The sequence below is a fragment of the Cololabis saira genome, chromosome 1 (assembly GCF_033807715.1).
Source record: "Cololabis saira isolate AMF1-May2022 chromosome 1, fColSai1.1, whole genome shotgun sequence".
Classification (NCBI taxonomy): domain Eukaryota; kingdom Metazoa; phylum Chordata; class Actinopteri; order Beloniformes; family Belonidae; genus Cololabis; species Cololabis saira.
The window spans coordinates 19,444,607-19,460,627 of NC_084587.1; the positions used below are offsets into that span (position 1 = coordinate 19,444,607).

The 16,021-nt window shown below is 39.0% G+C and overlaps 1 protein-coding gene across 2 annotated transcripts in view; it reads right to left on the bottom strand.

The window, feature by feature from the left end:
• Positions 1-16,021, bottom strand: part of fbxo41 (F-box protein 41) — a 72,777-nt gene that overhangs the window by 24,077 nt on the left and 32,679 nt on the right. For both annotated transcript variants that reach the window (XM_061717158.1, XM_061717167.1), the window contains one exon: positions 5,963-6,170. In XM_061717158.1, coding sequence (XP_061573142.1) covers positions 5,963-6,170 — 208 coding nt within the window. The remainder of the gene's footprint in view (positions 1-5,962; positions 6,171-16,021) is intronic.

Genomic DNA, 16,021 nt, shown 5'->3' on the forward strand with positions numbered 1-16,021 from the left:
GGGCAGCAAACAGAGACGGATGAAATCGGTTTTATTTTTTCCCACATTCCGTTTTTATTTGTTCCATTTTCGGTCTATTTTGGTTTTTAATTTTTGAGCATTTGGTTTTTAGCATTTTTTGCAAATGTAACCCCAAGACAGTATATAAAGTAATGAAATATAGACAACTTATGCAATTATAACCACTTATGTATGTTTTCATACCTTTAAACATATTTAAAGGCAAAAACATGGCACCAGTTATTCTCATGTCAAACAAAACATTCCATTTTTGGGGATAAACAAAAAAATAACCAAAAGTTGTAATGTAATGATGAAAAAATAAAAAATAAAAGAAAAAAAAAACCCAACCCCCCCCCCCCCCCCCCCAAAAAAAAAAAAAAATTGATCTTTAGACAAATGAATCGATTTTTAGGAATTAATATGAGAATCGATTTAGAATTGGGAAATCGATTTTTTCAACACAGGCCTACTACCAACTGCGATCTTGCTCCGTTACGAAGCTGAAAAATATGTAAACACCAGCGCTGAACTGAAGCTGTGCTCCCCGTTGTTTCCTGTGAAGAAAGACTTCACGTTCAGTTCAGGAAACAGGTCGTCCATGCACGCCCCCCTGACTCCCCACTGCCAGTCCTAAAATACCCCTGAGGCTCTGAAAGCTGTCTCTGAGGAGAGGAGGGTGACCTCACTGATGCCTGAGGAACAAGGAGTCAGACGGTGAAGATGCGTGGTCGGGTGGGTGACATCTCTGGGTTTCCCTTGACAGCATTGCAAAGTGTCAATCAGAGTGAGAGTCACCCCACACTTGTATTTCTCGTGTTGATCATTCACTCCCACAACAGTTGCCAGAATGTGCAGCCATGAAGCTGCTTAAGTGATGCTTAGATCCAGAGGGGGGGTGTCTATATTTAGGCACCCATTCAGGCCAACAAAAGTTCAGAGAATGTAGTATAGGAAGAAAAATAGGAGCATTCATGGAAAGCTTGAGCTTTACCTTTATACATACACATATATATATATATATACATATATATATATATATATATATATATATATATATATATATATATATATATATATATATATATATATATATATATATATATATATATATATATATATATATGTATAAAAATCTAAATATGTATACTATAGCAAGACAGGAATCAATGTCAGCAACCGTTTTAGGTGATCGGTGATTTGAAGAACAGACTTTGAAGGAAATACATTTGTCTGAAGCAGCTCTATACTGCATCATAACTTATTAAAAATCATGTCAAAACCTTGAGAGAGAGAGCAGGAGTCGGTTGCCATGGCAGCACAGTTTGTACTTTCACAGTGTGAAAGAGGTCATGTCTTTTTCCGCAGGTGTCAGATAATTTGTGGCATTTTAAGAACAGCCTCTGTCTGCTTTAAAATATTATATATTTTTTTTTATTATTATTTTAATAATCATGCGATAAAGCAGAGCAAAAGGTTAAAGCAACATAGTTCAAGTACTGAGCCTGAAGACAAAGAGATGAATTTGAGTTTTCTAGACAAGAGGCTGCTTTTAATGCAAATATACTTTGTGTAGAGGATGCAGCGATGCATATCTCTGCTGCTGCCACAGATCTGTTTATGAAAGCTAAACAGGAAAAATCAAGTCTCCTGTTTCACTTTGTCAACATGTCCAGCTTCTATAATGCCCTGCTGGGAAAATATTACATGATTACAAATCTCCAAAATAATGATCACAGATATTTCCGTCTTCTCAGTTCAAGAGTTCCTGCAGGCCCTAAAGGTCAAATGTGCTTGTAATTATTATCCTCCAGTACCATTGTTATTGCAGTTGAATTAATGTGTGTTCACTGAAATCGCCTGTTGACTGAAATATCTGAACCTCAGTACGAATGACACCATTCAGCAAAGAACAATGCTATTTTACATTTACGACAAGTCAAAAGCTGGTGTTTGAATAGTAGATATGCAAACGGCTTTTTGCACAGAAACACAGCTGGCCTTGTTGATCTAGTGCAAAAAAGATTTCCAACAGGAAAGCAGCCAGCAAGTTTGCCAATGTTCTCACGTAACTGAGTCATAGTTTTAGAAGAAGTTAGAATATGCCACATGTGACAATGTTGCTCAAATCACAGTTTTAGCTGTGAACACTGTTTCTTTGCAACAGTTTTTCACACATATGTTTGTTCGTGTCAGGGTTTGACAGTTCCCCCCAGTTTTTGAGTTTCAGGCCACGTTTACACGTAGCCGGGTATTTACAAAAACGGATATTTTCCCCTCTCCGTTTTCAAAAATATCCTTGTTTACAGGGACTCACATGAAAACGCTGTTAACGTCATGCCAGCCAATCAGAATCCTGGAAAAAACATCAACAAATGACACGTGTAACTTCCAGTTAAGGCTGATTTATGGTCCCGCGTTAAATCGACGCAGAGCCTACGGCGTGGGGTACGCCGTAGGCTCTGTGTCGATTTAACGCGGGACCATAATTCAGGCTTTACTTCCAAGACGGAACGAGAGTCTGAGAGAATTTAAAACAGGTAAAATAAAAGAAAATATTGACGGTGGCCAAACAAATTGTAAACACAGGTCGCACTCATGACGCTGCTGGTGACGTTTCTGTCGCATAATGTGACGTAAATCTCAGTTTTCCTCCGTTTTCTCTGTTTAGACGCAAACGTGAAAACTGAGTTTTTGAAAATCTCCACTTTGGCCGGAGTTTTCAGAAATGATCGTTTTTGGGGGCTTTGACCTCCGTTTTCGTGTTTTTGATCCTGCCAAGCAGCCCTTTGTTTTTTGGTTTTTGAAAAATAAACCCTTTTTTGTTGAACTCCTGCCTCTCTCGCTCTCCTGCATTTGGGTCCTCAACAAACACCAACCGTGACAGTTCGTAATAATCCATCAGCGTAACTTTTTTAACTCATTTCATCTCCCATCGCATAACTTCCTACATGCTCTAGGTGGGTTTCCTTATTTATTTTTACTTAATGACTTGTGTTTCTGGGTGATTGACACGTCACCTGGTAGAGCATGTTTCTCCTGTATGGAGTCTATAGAACTCACTAGGCCGGCCCAGGTTTGAGTCCTGGCCTGAGACCCTTCAAAGCTCGTCTTCCACCCCCTCTCCAACCCATTTCCTTTCTAGGTAACATCCACAAAGACCACTAGAGCCTCAACATCTTCAAATATATTTGTGTTTCAAATACACATAAGCACATTATTTAATACATCTAAAGTGAAAGTTAATCCTCAAAAAGAGCGGCCCCAAATTTTTTTGATATTTGATGAATAGTCTTCATCCTAGCGTTTTACGCTCTGATGCATTATAGTCCAACACCAGTGACTGATGTTGATAATACTTTTCAGTTTTAATAGAAGTGAAGGAAGCTCAAAATCTTTATGATGGAAACCCGTCTCAGAGGAATGCAATCAGTCATAGTAGAATATTCATGCCCACAGCTTTGCAATGAGAGGTTTGATATTATGAATGTGTGTGATGACTGGGTGAACATATTCTTTCAGTCATGCAAAGTCATCAGACAGGGTGCACATATAGTACATGAATAAAAAACAACCTTACTGTTAAACATCTGAAAAAGATGGTCATTATAGATCCCTGGAGCAGGAGGCATGACAAATGAGTCAAGTTTTCTTTTGCATCCAAAATCATCCATCATTTTACTTTAAATGAATAACTGATATGAGTAATATAACGCTGCTGCCCTTAAGCTCTTAAAAGCACACCAGATCTGTTGTCTAAAGCATCTTAGAGGGGTGATGATCATCAGGGACAGTTTAGCACCCAATGTAATCCTCCCTTTCAGGATTAATAAGTCATTAATCTGTTCACTATAATTAAATTATCTTGAACTCATTAGCTATTAAAGCAACAGTACTCAATAAAATCACTGTTTATGAACTATTAAGCAGCAAAGTGCAGCTCTGTTTAGGACTGTCAAAAAGCCGGAGGTTCATTTTCATGCAGTTTTTAAACCACGCTGCAGTGGAGGTGTCTGTAACATCTTGAATGTTGCAAATTAATCGCCGTTTTTAGGTAATCGTACTGATAATGTGACGTAAATTGTGAGCACGTAGGATGCAAAATATAGCAATAAAATGATAAAGTTGTGTGGGTTCAGGATCCATTTAAAGTATTTAAATAATCTGTATGGTAACAGGTGTTATGTTGTACATTTTGCAGTGCTGACAGAAACAGACAATAAGCCTCATCCACGAAACATGAGCAGAAGGAATTTGTACGCAAACAGTGAGCAGAGCGATATTAACACGCTTTTTGGTATTCGTGAAAAAAAGTAGTAGTTCCGAACTTTTCATAGGTACAAACAAAATCTACTGCTGCCTCCGACCACTTGTAGACTTTTAAGGATGATCTTTAAAGTTTTCATGCATAAATGGTCTGTTATTTTCACAATATTCATATACCTCTAAAACACGCGTTTTAAACATGAAAATAAATAAGAAAAATATGAGAAGTTATATCTGAATTGATGGAGATTTTGCACAAATGGAGGCATGTCTCTGTTTCAATCAGGTATGATTGTTGATAAAGAGGTTTCTCCAGTTATAAAAGTAATGCAGTCGTTGCAGCAGGGAGTTTTGTTAATAGAGAGAAATGTGGTGTTTTTTTTCACCCAACTTTCATATGTCGAACCATTTACGCTTCACTTCTTGAATACTTTATTGAACAGAAGACACATAACTTACTGCAAACTAAATTTTCTTTCATTCTTGTGCTTTGCCAGTAGTGATGCACCGAATGTTCGGTAACCGAAATTGTTTGGCCGATAATAGCAAAAAAACACTTTCGGTGTTCGGTGGAATAAGTGGGGAAAAAACCGAACAATTAAAAACGGCGTGTGATGACGCAATCAAACAGCGAACAGCGTGGAGTGAGGGGCGTGTGGTGTTAAATGCAGCAAACATGTCAGCATGTCAGCTCATTACCTGGATGTGGGGAAAAAGCAGAGGACACGAGAAATGATCCAGGCTGAGTTGGATTTGGGAAAGTCGCTTGGTGATGGAGACGGTCACGGGACGCACCGCGCAGAGAAAAGGGCCCGTACTACAGATGCGGTGCGCAAACCCTCACTGTCTGATAGCCTATGTTTGACATGATCCTCCAAGAAAATAACCCAGATTTTTACAATTATTATACAAGGCTTCAAATTGCGGAGATCAGCCCTGCCACGACCCGATTAACTGGATTTGAACGGGAGAAAATTAAAGGATTATGAGAAAAAATACAATAAGACAGTACAGTAAGTACAGTAAGACAAATTGTGACTGGCGGGTATTTCACTGCACATTTATTTGATTTATGCAATGGTGAAAAAATTGGCAAAATAAATGAAAAACTGCGAAGCACCATTGTTCGGTATTATTCGGTATTCGGCCAAGTGTTTATTAATATTTTCAGTTTCGGTCACAAATTTTCTTTCGGTGCATCACTACTTGTCAGTCCTGTCACACTACTAAAGTCTACTAAAGAAGCAAAATGAAATATTTTCTTCTTTGCCCCACTGCAGTTAAATTCACTTATATAACAACATCATTAAAAATGTCTTCCTTTCCTCTCTCTATTTTTTAAACATGTACCATGCATAAGTAAGGCTATATCTCCTTACATGCTTTTCCCTGGGCAGGAACGTTTTCCTAATCAATGAGCATCAGGACCGCACAGCCAGTCTGTGAGTGATTCACATTCATGAGCATACATGTTTTTGCATCAAATCTAAGTTTTACAAGGTATATATGAATCTAAGGTAAGTTTTTAGTAACGAGCTGATGAATGTGCAAATCCGCTCAGATTGACAAAGACTTCATGGATGAGGCCTGCTAGTACACCATCAAAAGAAAAAGAAGCCATGAAAGAAAAATAAGTAGCTTTTTAAAATAAGTTACCATATTACAATGTACAATGTATGACTGTAAGAAGCCAAACCTGGCGTCCTGTGCCCTTGGAGGCCTGCAGGCTGCAGCGCCCCAGACTGCCATTCGGGGTGGTGCCACAGCTGCTGATGATCTGCAGCTGTTTTTCTGCACGGTCGGCTCGGTCCAAAAGCTCCTCAATAAACTGCTGCAATCGCACCTTAGCGTTGGCTTCACGTGCTGCTGTCTCCTGGAGAAACTGGTCAATCTGGGCAACCTCCCTGCAGACACAAGAGTGAAGGAAGCTTTGTTAATGGTAGTTAAGGTTATACCTGAATTTACAAATGCATTAAAAAAAAAAAAAAAAAAAAACACCACCAGGGGAAATCTGCAGTATGTTCAAGGAACATGTGAAGGTTGATGACAGAGATGAATATACAGTAAGTGAGAGCAGCAGAGAGGAACACGGGCTGAGAGTAAGATATCTGCCACAAACACAACACTGTTGAGATATAAGTTACCCAGATTGTAAAGCCAAGTAGAATGAGCATTTCTCTGCAGAATAGTCCGAAAATATAAAAATATTCTTGCTTCTCCTGCAGGGATTCTGTATCGCACATTCTGTTATAGTGTACGATTGGATTATGTATTACATAAGACGACCCCCACAGCCTGAAACTAAGTAAACTGTGCATTTATGGTAACTGGCTAAGACAAGTTGAAAGTCCAAATCAGCTTCAAAATGCAACAGAGAAACAAAACTGTAGGTCGACAATTAAACTGATCACAGTAGTGAAGAAACAAATAAATGTCAAGATATACAAATAAATTCCACCTGACTAATTTTTGCTGAAATGATTTCCCGTGGACATGAGCAAAAAGGCAATAGAAACCCTTTATTGCATCTGCAGGTCATGTTATGGGTCTGCTAATGAAACAATCCCATTTTTGATTAAATATATTGCTATTTTATGGCAGCTGTTCGCTGTCCGGTGCTGAAGTGTATTTCACCATTCCTCTGACTGCAACCATGCCTGGCACAAACCTGGAGCAATAATTGCCTTGATAAGTCATCATAAGTTCTGCGACCCAAACAGTGGCGAGAAAAACTCCCCTTTAAGTGGGAAGAAATCTTTGAACAGGACCTGGATGAAAAGGGGGGACCCTCCAACCGAGGGCCAGGTGGGAGTAGAGCAGGAAAATGGAGATCAGAAAGAGATAATGAATAAAAGAGAGAGGAGGGGCACAGATATATTGTCAAAGGTACAAAAGACAAGATATATTAGTATTAATTATTGTTTAGTTAGAGAACTAAGAGAGAAATAGATATTAAACTCTCAAACTTCAAAAATGTTGTGGATAACTTTTGCTATTATTCTTGGAAGGACTATTTGTGACAAGTTTCAATTTCTGTCATTTCACAGCTGAGTTGTAACATTAGTGAGAAATATTGCATAAGGTTTTCAGTAAAAAGCATTGGAAATGCAGCTACAGTGGCTACGTGTGTGTACATTATTCTATGCTCAATCAATGTGAGTATGCTGTATTATTTCCACATTTTCATCAATATTCATAACTTTAACTTACTTTTCTTATCACTATCTTTATTTTGTTGTTCATTTGAAAATAATTTTTTTAATTTATGTTTAACACTGCCATAAAAGTGCTTGTTTATTAATTTCAGTATTATAGTATTTATACTAATATTTCATAAATAGTTAATATACTAATGCTTACATTATAACTATTGTTTTAAACAAACTTCTTGATTTTTTTAATTGCCTGAATCTCATCTGAGTTTCCATCGAGTTTACACTGTGACATATTTAATATGACATATTTATAGGTAATAAGTTCAATCCAGCAAACATTTGACAAATGTATTCTTAAATACTGTGTTTTTACAAGACCCATTAAATTCAACTGTTTGCATCGTTAAATTCTTCATCGTTTTTCCATTGGCGTCCAGGTCGTTAAATATAAAATCTCAAGTTTTTACAGTGTAAACAAGCAGTCAGGCGCAAACAACAAGGCTATGCAGCCATCTGAAAGAGACAAGGAGCCATTAAAAGATTCAAATCATCACTGGAAACACAGAATTGGGACAGAAAATCTGTGTCCCTTCGGTTTAGGCCTGTGCTCATTTATAAGGCCAGGTCACTGCTCAGTTTAGAAACTTCACATCCAACTACTGCCAAGCAAACAATGCAACTAACCATCATACAAATCAGTCAAACCCCCTCAAGAACAGAAACAATCACAATGGAATCCTATGAAATGGGGACATCCTGAGATAAAAATAGTTGGGTGGCTGGCACAGTTAACTTTTCTTGTCTTCAGGCAAAGATTACAAAAATAGGATACTAACATTAGCCAAGGTGGCAAAGGGAGACTGGGAGGTGATATCACATCATCTGAGTAAGTAATCAATGAATAGGCAATATATATCAATATTTAATTACTTATTTTCTTCAGCTTGATCATTTGTGTTTAGAGTCTCACTGTAATTGCTCAGAATGTAAGAAAACACTAGTTTTGTTCATAATGGACAAAATGAGTCTGTTAAAACTGATTCACTGCTTCCACTACTGAAAACCGTCATCACACTATAAATGTTAAAAAGAAAACTTCAATATCCTACCAATGTATCTGGACATTGTTCAATCATCGATCTTCCAATGACAAGAAGGAGCAGAGTCCGGTTGTAACTTCATGAAATCCTCTGAGGACATATTTGGCTACCCATAAATGCAGATTAAACTGTAGAGTTATTATTTTTTTTTTTACAATGAAGCAGCCTTATTTACCGATGTATCTTTTTATTTGGCCTTAAAGCAGTTTAACCTTTTGGGACCATAAGGAAAGAAGTTTCAAAGTTTCTCTCTATTTTGAACACCCAAAAATGAAAGCGGATCCTCCTCCTTTCTCACAGTGGAGGTTATCATTATCTCATCTACCTGGTGATCAACATTAATACATTATTTTAAATTAGGAAATCGTTTCAAGTCATCCTTGGCCCAATGTAAATGCTTTTTGACCTGCTTCGGTCTATTTTTCTTGTTTTGAGAATGTAATAGCGACGTCTGTCTGGAAACTCGGCGATGCAAAGCTGCTACCTGCAGCCGTCTCCAGATGCAGAAAAACCCAGCAGTTAAGTTGAGCTGTCAGTCCAGCAACAGTTTAGCATCTGTCACAAACACCATAAACAAAGACAGATTTATCCACGTGAGGGGGGTCTGAGTGTGCACACAGAGGTGACACCTTAGTAACTGCTGTCTTGGCAGTTCTTTTCTTCCAGCTTTAACCTTCAGGGGTCACTGCAGCCAATCATCCATTTCCATATTTCTCTGTCTGCATCTTCCTGCCGCACCAACCTCCCACGTATCCTCTTTCAATCCCACAAATCTTCTCTTTGGTCTCATTATTCTGTAGTTTTATTGTACTATCTTCCAAGCTTTACCTGACTATAACTAACACTTGCCCTATTGGTTTTCTGGGAAAGTTCCTAAGTGAAGAAGGTCTCAAACCTTCTTTCTTTAAAAAGGACATGTTAAAAATGTGACACAGATGTCAGACTTTTAAAATGTCAGATTGTCTTGAAGAAGCTTTTGCAAACAGGAAAACATAATGGCAGTGCTGACTGTCCCATTTAGAGAAAGAAAAAGAAAAATGACAAACTTTTAGATCTAAGGAGCATTCTGATGTTTGGAGTCCCAGATATAGGTGTCACGTTGTATATACATTTTGTATTTACCCTTTACTTGGCATTATTTAGTAACAATAAAACTGTCAAACACAAAACTGCTGGAAAACTTGAAAACTTTTAGGATTTAATGTAATGTGCAGAAAGTGTGCTTACAATTTAAGCAATCTTTTATTTTATGGTAACTGATTTTAAGAACACTGTTTAGTGTTCCTCCACACATTATCTTGAGGTGGTGATTAATTCGCTTAAATTTGCTTCAGCATCATCGATTGCATTTGCTGCTTTTCCAAATTATTTTCTGTCTGAGCTGCACAAATAAAATCGCCTTGCATGGAGAAGGCAAAGGATGACTAATCAGAGAACTGTGTGTTTTTATTTTCTCCTCTGTGGAAAGGATCCAATTTTGTTTAGCCCTTTTAAAGAAAAAATACTATAGAAGAGGGATGATTTAACCACTTAGATAAAAAAAAGAAAGTGCAGGAAGACAGATGAACTGCCAAAACCTTAACTACAGATTATAAAACTGCATCATCCTGGAGTAAATAATGTGTCTCATTATAACAGATGACTCCAGGTATCAATTATTTTTTATTTAATATCAAATGCTGAGGCTAATGCGTTGTAATTAAACAGTATGAGGCAGATGTTTCTGTGTCATTATTCACGCTAATAACCGGAGAGAGAAATGACAGCACGCTGTTTTATTTCAGCCTGCAGCCGGAGAGCAAACAGCTGTATCAGGACTTCCAGAAACACTGATATGCGCGTATGCGCTACCTGAATTAGGCCATTTGTATCTTGAGCATATGCATATGCATGCATTTTGTCCTGCTAAATTATTCAACTGCAGTGTAGACTTTTGTTTCACTGGAAACAGAAACACCAATCACATGAGGGGGAAGAGGATACATCACAGGAAAGACTTCTCCCCCACTTCCAGTGTGCCAGAAGAAATGCCTGGCAGCCCACCTAACCCCTGACGCAGAGGGAAGCGTGGTGAAAGACCACGTAAGAGATGGCCAGCAAGCAAGAAAACGAGGCCTGTGTGCATACCCAGAATATGTATACAAGATATAACCTCATTTAAGTAGAAAGGTATCACTCAAAAGCAGCAGCAGAAGCTAAAACTATATAAATCTGTGGTCATGTGGATGCAGAAGGTGCGTGTGGTTTGACGGAGCAGAGGAGGGGAAATGGGAAGTCCCTCTTTCTCTCATCGGTCATTATTTCCAGAGGCACACACACAGCTGTACACAGACACCTCGCTCTCACAGTGCAACCCTTTCACACCTCTGGAGTAACGCCTTGAGGTGAGAAACATGTCCATGTGTTTACTCCCCATGATGAAAAGAAAGACTACCGTTTCTGGATGATGCATCAGGGTAAACAGTTTGGGGCATGTTTCTGCCGTGGCCCATCCGCCTCAAGGTTCAACGTGCTGTGCGTTCAGAGATGCTCTTCTGCATACTTCGGTTGTAACGAGTAGTTATTTGAGTTACTGTTGCCTTTCTATGAGCATCAAACAAAGCATTTGCGCACACAGAACTGCCACTCACTAGATATTTTCTCTTTTTCAGACCATTCTCTGTAAACCCTAGAGATGGTTGTGAGTGAAAATCCCAGTAGATCAGCAGTTTCTGAAATACCCGCCCGGCACCAACAACCATGCCACATTCAAAGTCACCAAAATCCCCTTTTTTCCCCATTTAGATGCTCGGTTTGAACTGCAGCAGATCGTCTTGACCATGTCTACATGCCTACATGCATTGAGTGAGCCTAAATGCTACCCTCCTGTCCTCATATTTATTTACATGTCCTTTGTTAATACAAGTATATAAAAATAACAGCATAACGGCTCGTATCATGGCAGCATACTTTGCAACCTTCCTGAGTCAAATAAAAAGCATTCATTCAATAACACCTTGACAAAAACGGCTGGGATCTGTTCAAAAACACTGTAGAAAAGATGGATTAAAATTAATTTAAAATATTTACAATTAATAAACTTAAAGAAAAAAGTTATTTTTCAAAACATGATTTCATTTGGCACTCATTCAGGTAAAAAAAAAAACAGAGAGAGAAAAAAAAGGCCACACCTTACTCCAGAAGATTCTCCCGATATCTTACAACACTACAATGCATCCGTCTTCTCACTAATTCAACTTCTACCTTTCTTGACAGCCCTAAGAAAAAAGAGAGCTAGAAAGATGTGTTCCTTGAATAAATTGCCTGCAACATTATTCCCGCTTCCTTGCCCCCCCCCCTCTCTTCACATCACTCCACCCAACATCAAGGACACTCATGTCAGCTTCTTCCATCTGCTGATTGACACAAATGTCCCTCTGTCTGTTAATCCTGATCTAAACGAAAACCAATATCAACCGAACCCTCTTTACACATGAGTCTTGCTTATCTATTACTCTATCACTCCCGTTAGAAGTCCTTTCACTGCAGGAAAGCTGAATGCAGTATGAACATGCACTAATTTGGTATTCATAAAGCACCGTCATCTCAAAGTTGGCAGTACTGCGGCTCTTATCTCCAGCCTAGATATGTTTAGTAGGAGACATACAGTGCAATCAGATGAGCTAAAAATCGTACGTACCAGTGAATGAGGACTTTCTGAATACTGTAACACACAAGCGAACATCATTCTACGATAATGTTCTTGTTAATAAACATCTCCCTGAAAGAAACTGCATGCATTTTTATTATATTTGTCAGCAGCACTCCAGATATTTCTGTCAAAGAAACAATTTGCTGACATGACATCTGTTCCTCTGGGGTTTTGGTAAATATTTCTTCACTTGGAGTTTGCATAATTCAGCAGGAGCAGGACTGTATTGTACTACCCCAACAGTCCACAATCACAGTGCAGATCACGTTCTGAATCCGATTTCTTTTCATCCGCCTCTGGAGGTCTTGCTGTGTGCTCCTCTCCCTCTCTCCTTCGCTGGTAATGAGATAAGATTTCTTTCTGCCCTGATGGATTTACTTTGCAGTTAAGGTTGCTGTTCACCGGAATAAAGGCCTGTTTTCTGACCGATGCATGGGGACAACAAAAATCTCCACGATCTGTGGTGCCTTTCGACCCTTTAGATACTTTACCACAGCTGGTTGCTACTTTGAGCCTCGGGGTGGAAGCCTGCAGCAGCCAGCAGCAGCAGCAGCAGCAGCAGCAGCTCTCTTCGTATTCTGAATATAACATGAAAACCTGATGCTACTCTGCTCTGGTGGATGCAGTAAAACGGAAGCCTGCACTTCTCATATCTGTACATTACCATACGTGCTAATTACCTTAATAAGCAATAAAATCACACCACTCTAGTTGATTTTATATAATCTTCTTGCAAGAGTGCACAAAAACAAACCAATGTAAACATAAAACAGGCATAACAATCTTCCAACAGATAATAAATATTCCCTTTAAAGGAGCATGAGGCTCCTTTTAATAAATGAGACTCATTAGCGCCACCCTTCGCCACGACGGCCGTCGGGGGTACTGCAGCCAACAGCAAAGCCGGCATGGGAGAACGGGGAGAACGGGGAGAACGCGCATGCAGCGTCATGTGACGTCACATCCGCAGGACAGCGCGGGAAATTCCGGGCACAATTGTACATTTTGCAGCACACAGCATGTTCAAGGCAACGGAGAGATACACTAGAGGGCTCATTCTTTTAGGTTTGGAACTCTTCATCTGACATTATTACTAGAAAACTTAAAACGTATACAATTTTTTTTCATAAATCCTGCCTCAATCCTGCCTCATGCTCCTTTAACTGTTTAATTTCACTCCCAGTGAGGTGTCTGACCAATACTACACAGACGCACAGCTTGTAGAGTTAAATTTACATCTTAACTAAACATTTGACTTGTAGTTTTGCAGATTTTTCCAACAACGCCCTCTTCATTTCATACAAGCTGCTCCAAGAGGATGACATGCTCCTGCAGGAGCGTCACTGCTGCCAGGTCAACTCTTTGGTTTCGTGTGAAAAAGATCTCACATCGCATTAATGTCATGTCGTGTTTTCGATGACTGTTAGGATGTGACATGTGCATGTTTTTGTGAGATAATTGTGCAACAAACTAATATGCATGCTGGGACAGTAATGGTGTCTGAGCTGAAATGAACAGCTGCAACTGGAGCTCTGTGCATGCTCTCCATAATTACTTGCAGAGATTTTTAAGCGCAGGACAAATTATCAGGTCATTGTCATATTTTTATTCATGGTGCTGTCAGCAGCTAAAGGCAGCTCGTAGGAGTTATTTCTAGTTGCATAGCAACGCACAGTTAGGTGACTTGCATTTTTAGTGGCTGAAATCTCCTTGCCGGCGCTTAGCAGAATCTTCGCCGTTCATGGTATGTTTGTGAAGTGAAAAAAACTTTGGTTTGAGTGTCAGAGATTGTTAGGTCAACGTCTTTGCTTAGTCATGAACCCTGCGGAACCGACTGTGATGCTTTTTTTTCCACCTCAGACTGAATGAGTTCCCTGTTCGACTGCCAGCTTCTTCTGAGGGACGGAGACACAAGGAGTGTGTTCGTGTGTGTGTGTGTATGTGCATCCGTGTGTGTGTGTGCGTGTGAGGGAGAGCGAGAGAGAGAGCAAGAGAGAGAGAGAGAGAGGCAGAGGATTTAAAGCGGCAGCATCACCTTCCTGCTGTGACGCTGCCAGGGTACACGACTGCAGACGCTGCAACTTTAAGAGAAAATAGAGAGAAAATAAAAAAATAGAAAAAGATTCTGCTTGATAAACTATAGTTTTAACATGTCTAGAAATGTCTACGGCTTCACAGAGCCTTTTAAGTGCCTGGCATTTTTGTGCATACGCTTTTTTTTTTAGCCAACAGGATATTCTTCTTCAGTATTTCCATGAGATTATTATTCCCTTCTCCACAGATGTGGACAATTCTGTTCCTCATTGGAACAATCTGTCATTCCCTTTTAACAATAATTAAATGAAAAGCAGTTGTCTTATGAATACCTGAGTGACCCAATTAGAGTAAGAAAAGAAAGGCTTTGTTGTTCATAATAAAAAATACGCGAACATACTCGGGACCACCGTAACTGGTCATAAACCCTTACTTGAAAGACATTCTTTAAACTAATTTTCAACGTTAATTAGTAACAATCGTCTTCAGTATTTTTAATCACCTTTTCAGGAGAAATCCTGCTACTGTGTGGTTTGGTATTATTACTGTTGTTATCATTATAAGCACCACTGCAAAAAAAAAAAACAGAACAAGCAAAGGAGGCCGATATCTGAGGTCAAAAAGCAGGAAATTAGAGATAAGCAACTTAAAGGTCAAGGCTCTATGAACATCCCCAATATCATGACAAACCAAACAGGTATCACGTTGGGGGGGCTATACAACTGTGAAAGGCACTTTTCCCAACTGACCTTTTTACAGATAAAACAAGTATGTGAAAAACCGGTGAGCAGCTAGTACCGTATTCGCTCCTTGACCCAGATAATGATGTCCCACTATTAAATGTCAATAAGCAGTCGGCTGATATGCTTTCATTTAATTCGGTTTGCTATCTACGCGCCACTCACTGATGCTGCGAACAGTGCAGTGATGTGAGCAGCTGAGTGTTTGTGATACGAGTGCAGGCCTTTCATAAAGCCTGATAAGTAGACAGAGGAAGAGTGATAAAATATTGGCTGTCCTGATGTATGTATGAGAGCAGGACATAAACTCTTAGTAATAGATGTTTGCTTTAAAGGGGATTTGTGATGGTGGAAGGAAAAAAGGCTTTTCTGTGCTTGAGGGCACAAATATGTGCGTTTAAAATATATACCAAATCAAAAACTCAGTCATAGCATCACCCCGACGCTTAGTTCTGGCCGGCCTGAGTCTGAGAATGTCATTCATGGAGCTGTTGACGTTTGCAAGATACTGTGACATCGCAGACCCATATCAGAGTAGAACTTCACCATCTTCATCTCCAACGAGTTTAACATCAGGATGCATTTTCTGCGTCATCAAAGTGGGCAGTTGCAAATTTGTAGGACAGATTGTAAGTATTCACATGTATATGTATTGAAAACAAAAACAAACTGACAGAAATGGGTGGATTGGCATCATAGCAGCTGTTGTGACCAGAGGGTAGAAACATATGGAAAAATTTGATTTTGTCATTTGTTTCTGGAATATTTTGAACAAAATACATTACAGACATTTCAAAAAACCTAAAGAAACTGCTCAAAAAGGGCATATGTCTCCATTACCAAAAGAAAAAAAAACTGCTTTTATCAGGCAGAGGGTTTAACTTTAAGCTTCTGGGTTCAAATATTTCTCGTTTAACTTCTTTTTTTAACTTGCTTGAAAATGTTATCTTTACACCTTTTTACATCTTTACTACTATTGCGCCTCCTAATTACATGTTTAAAAATGTTGTCAATAATAGTGAACGAAAAGCTCTG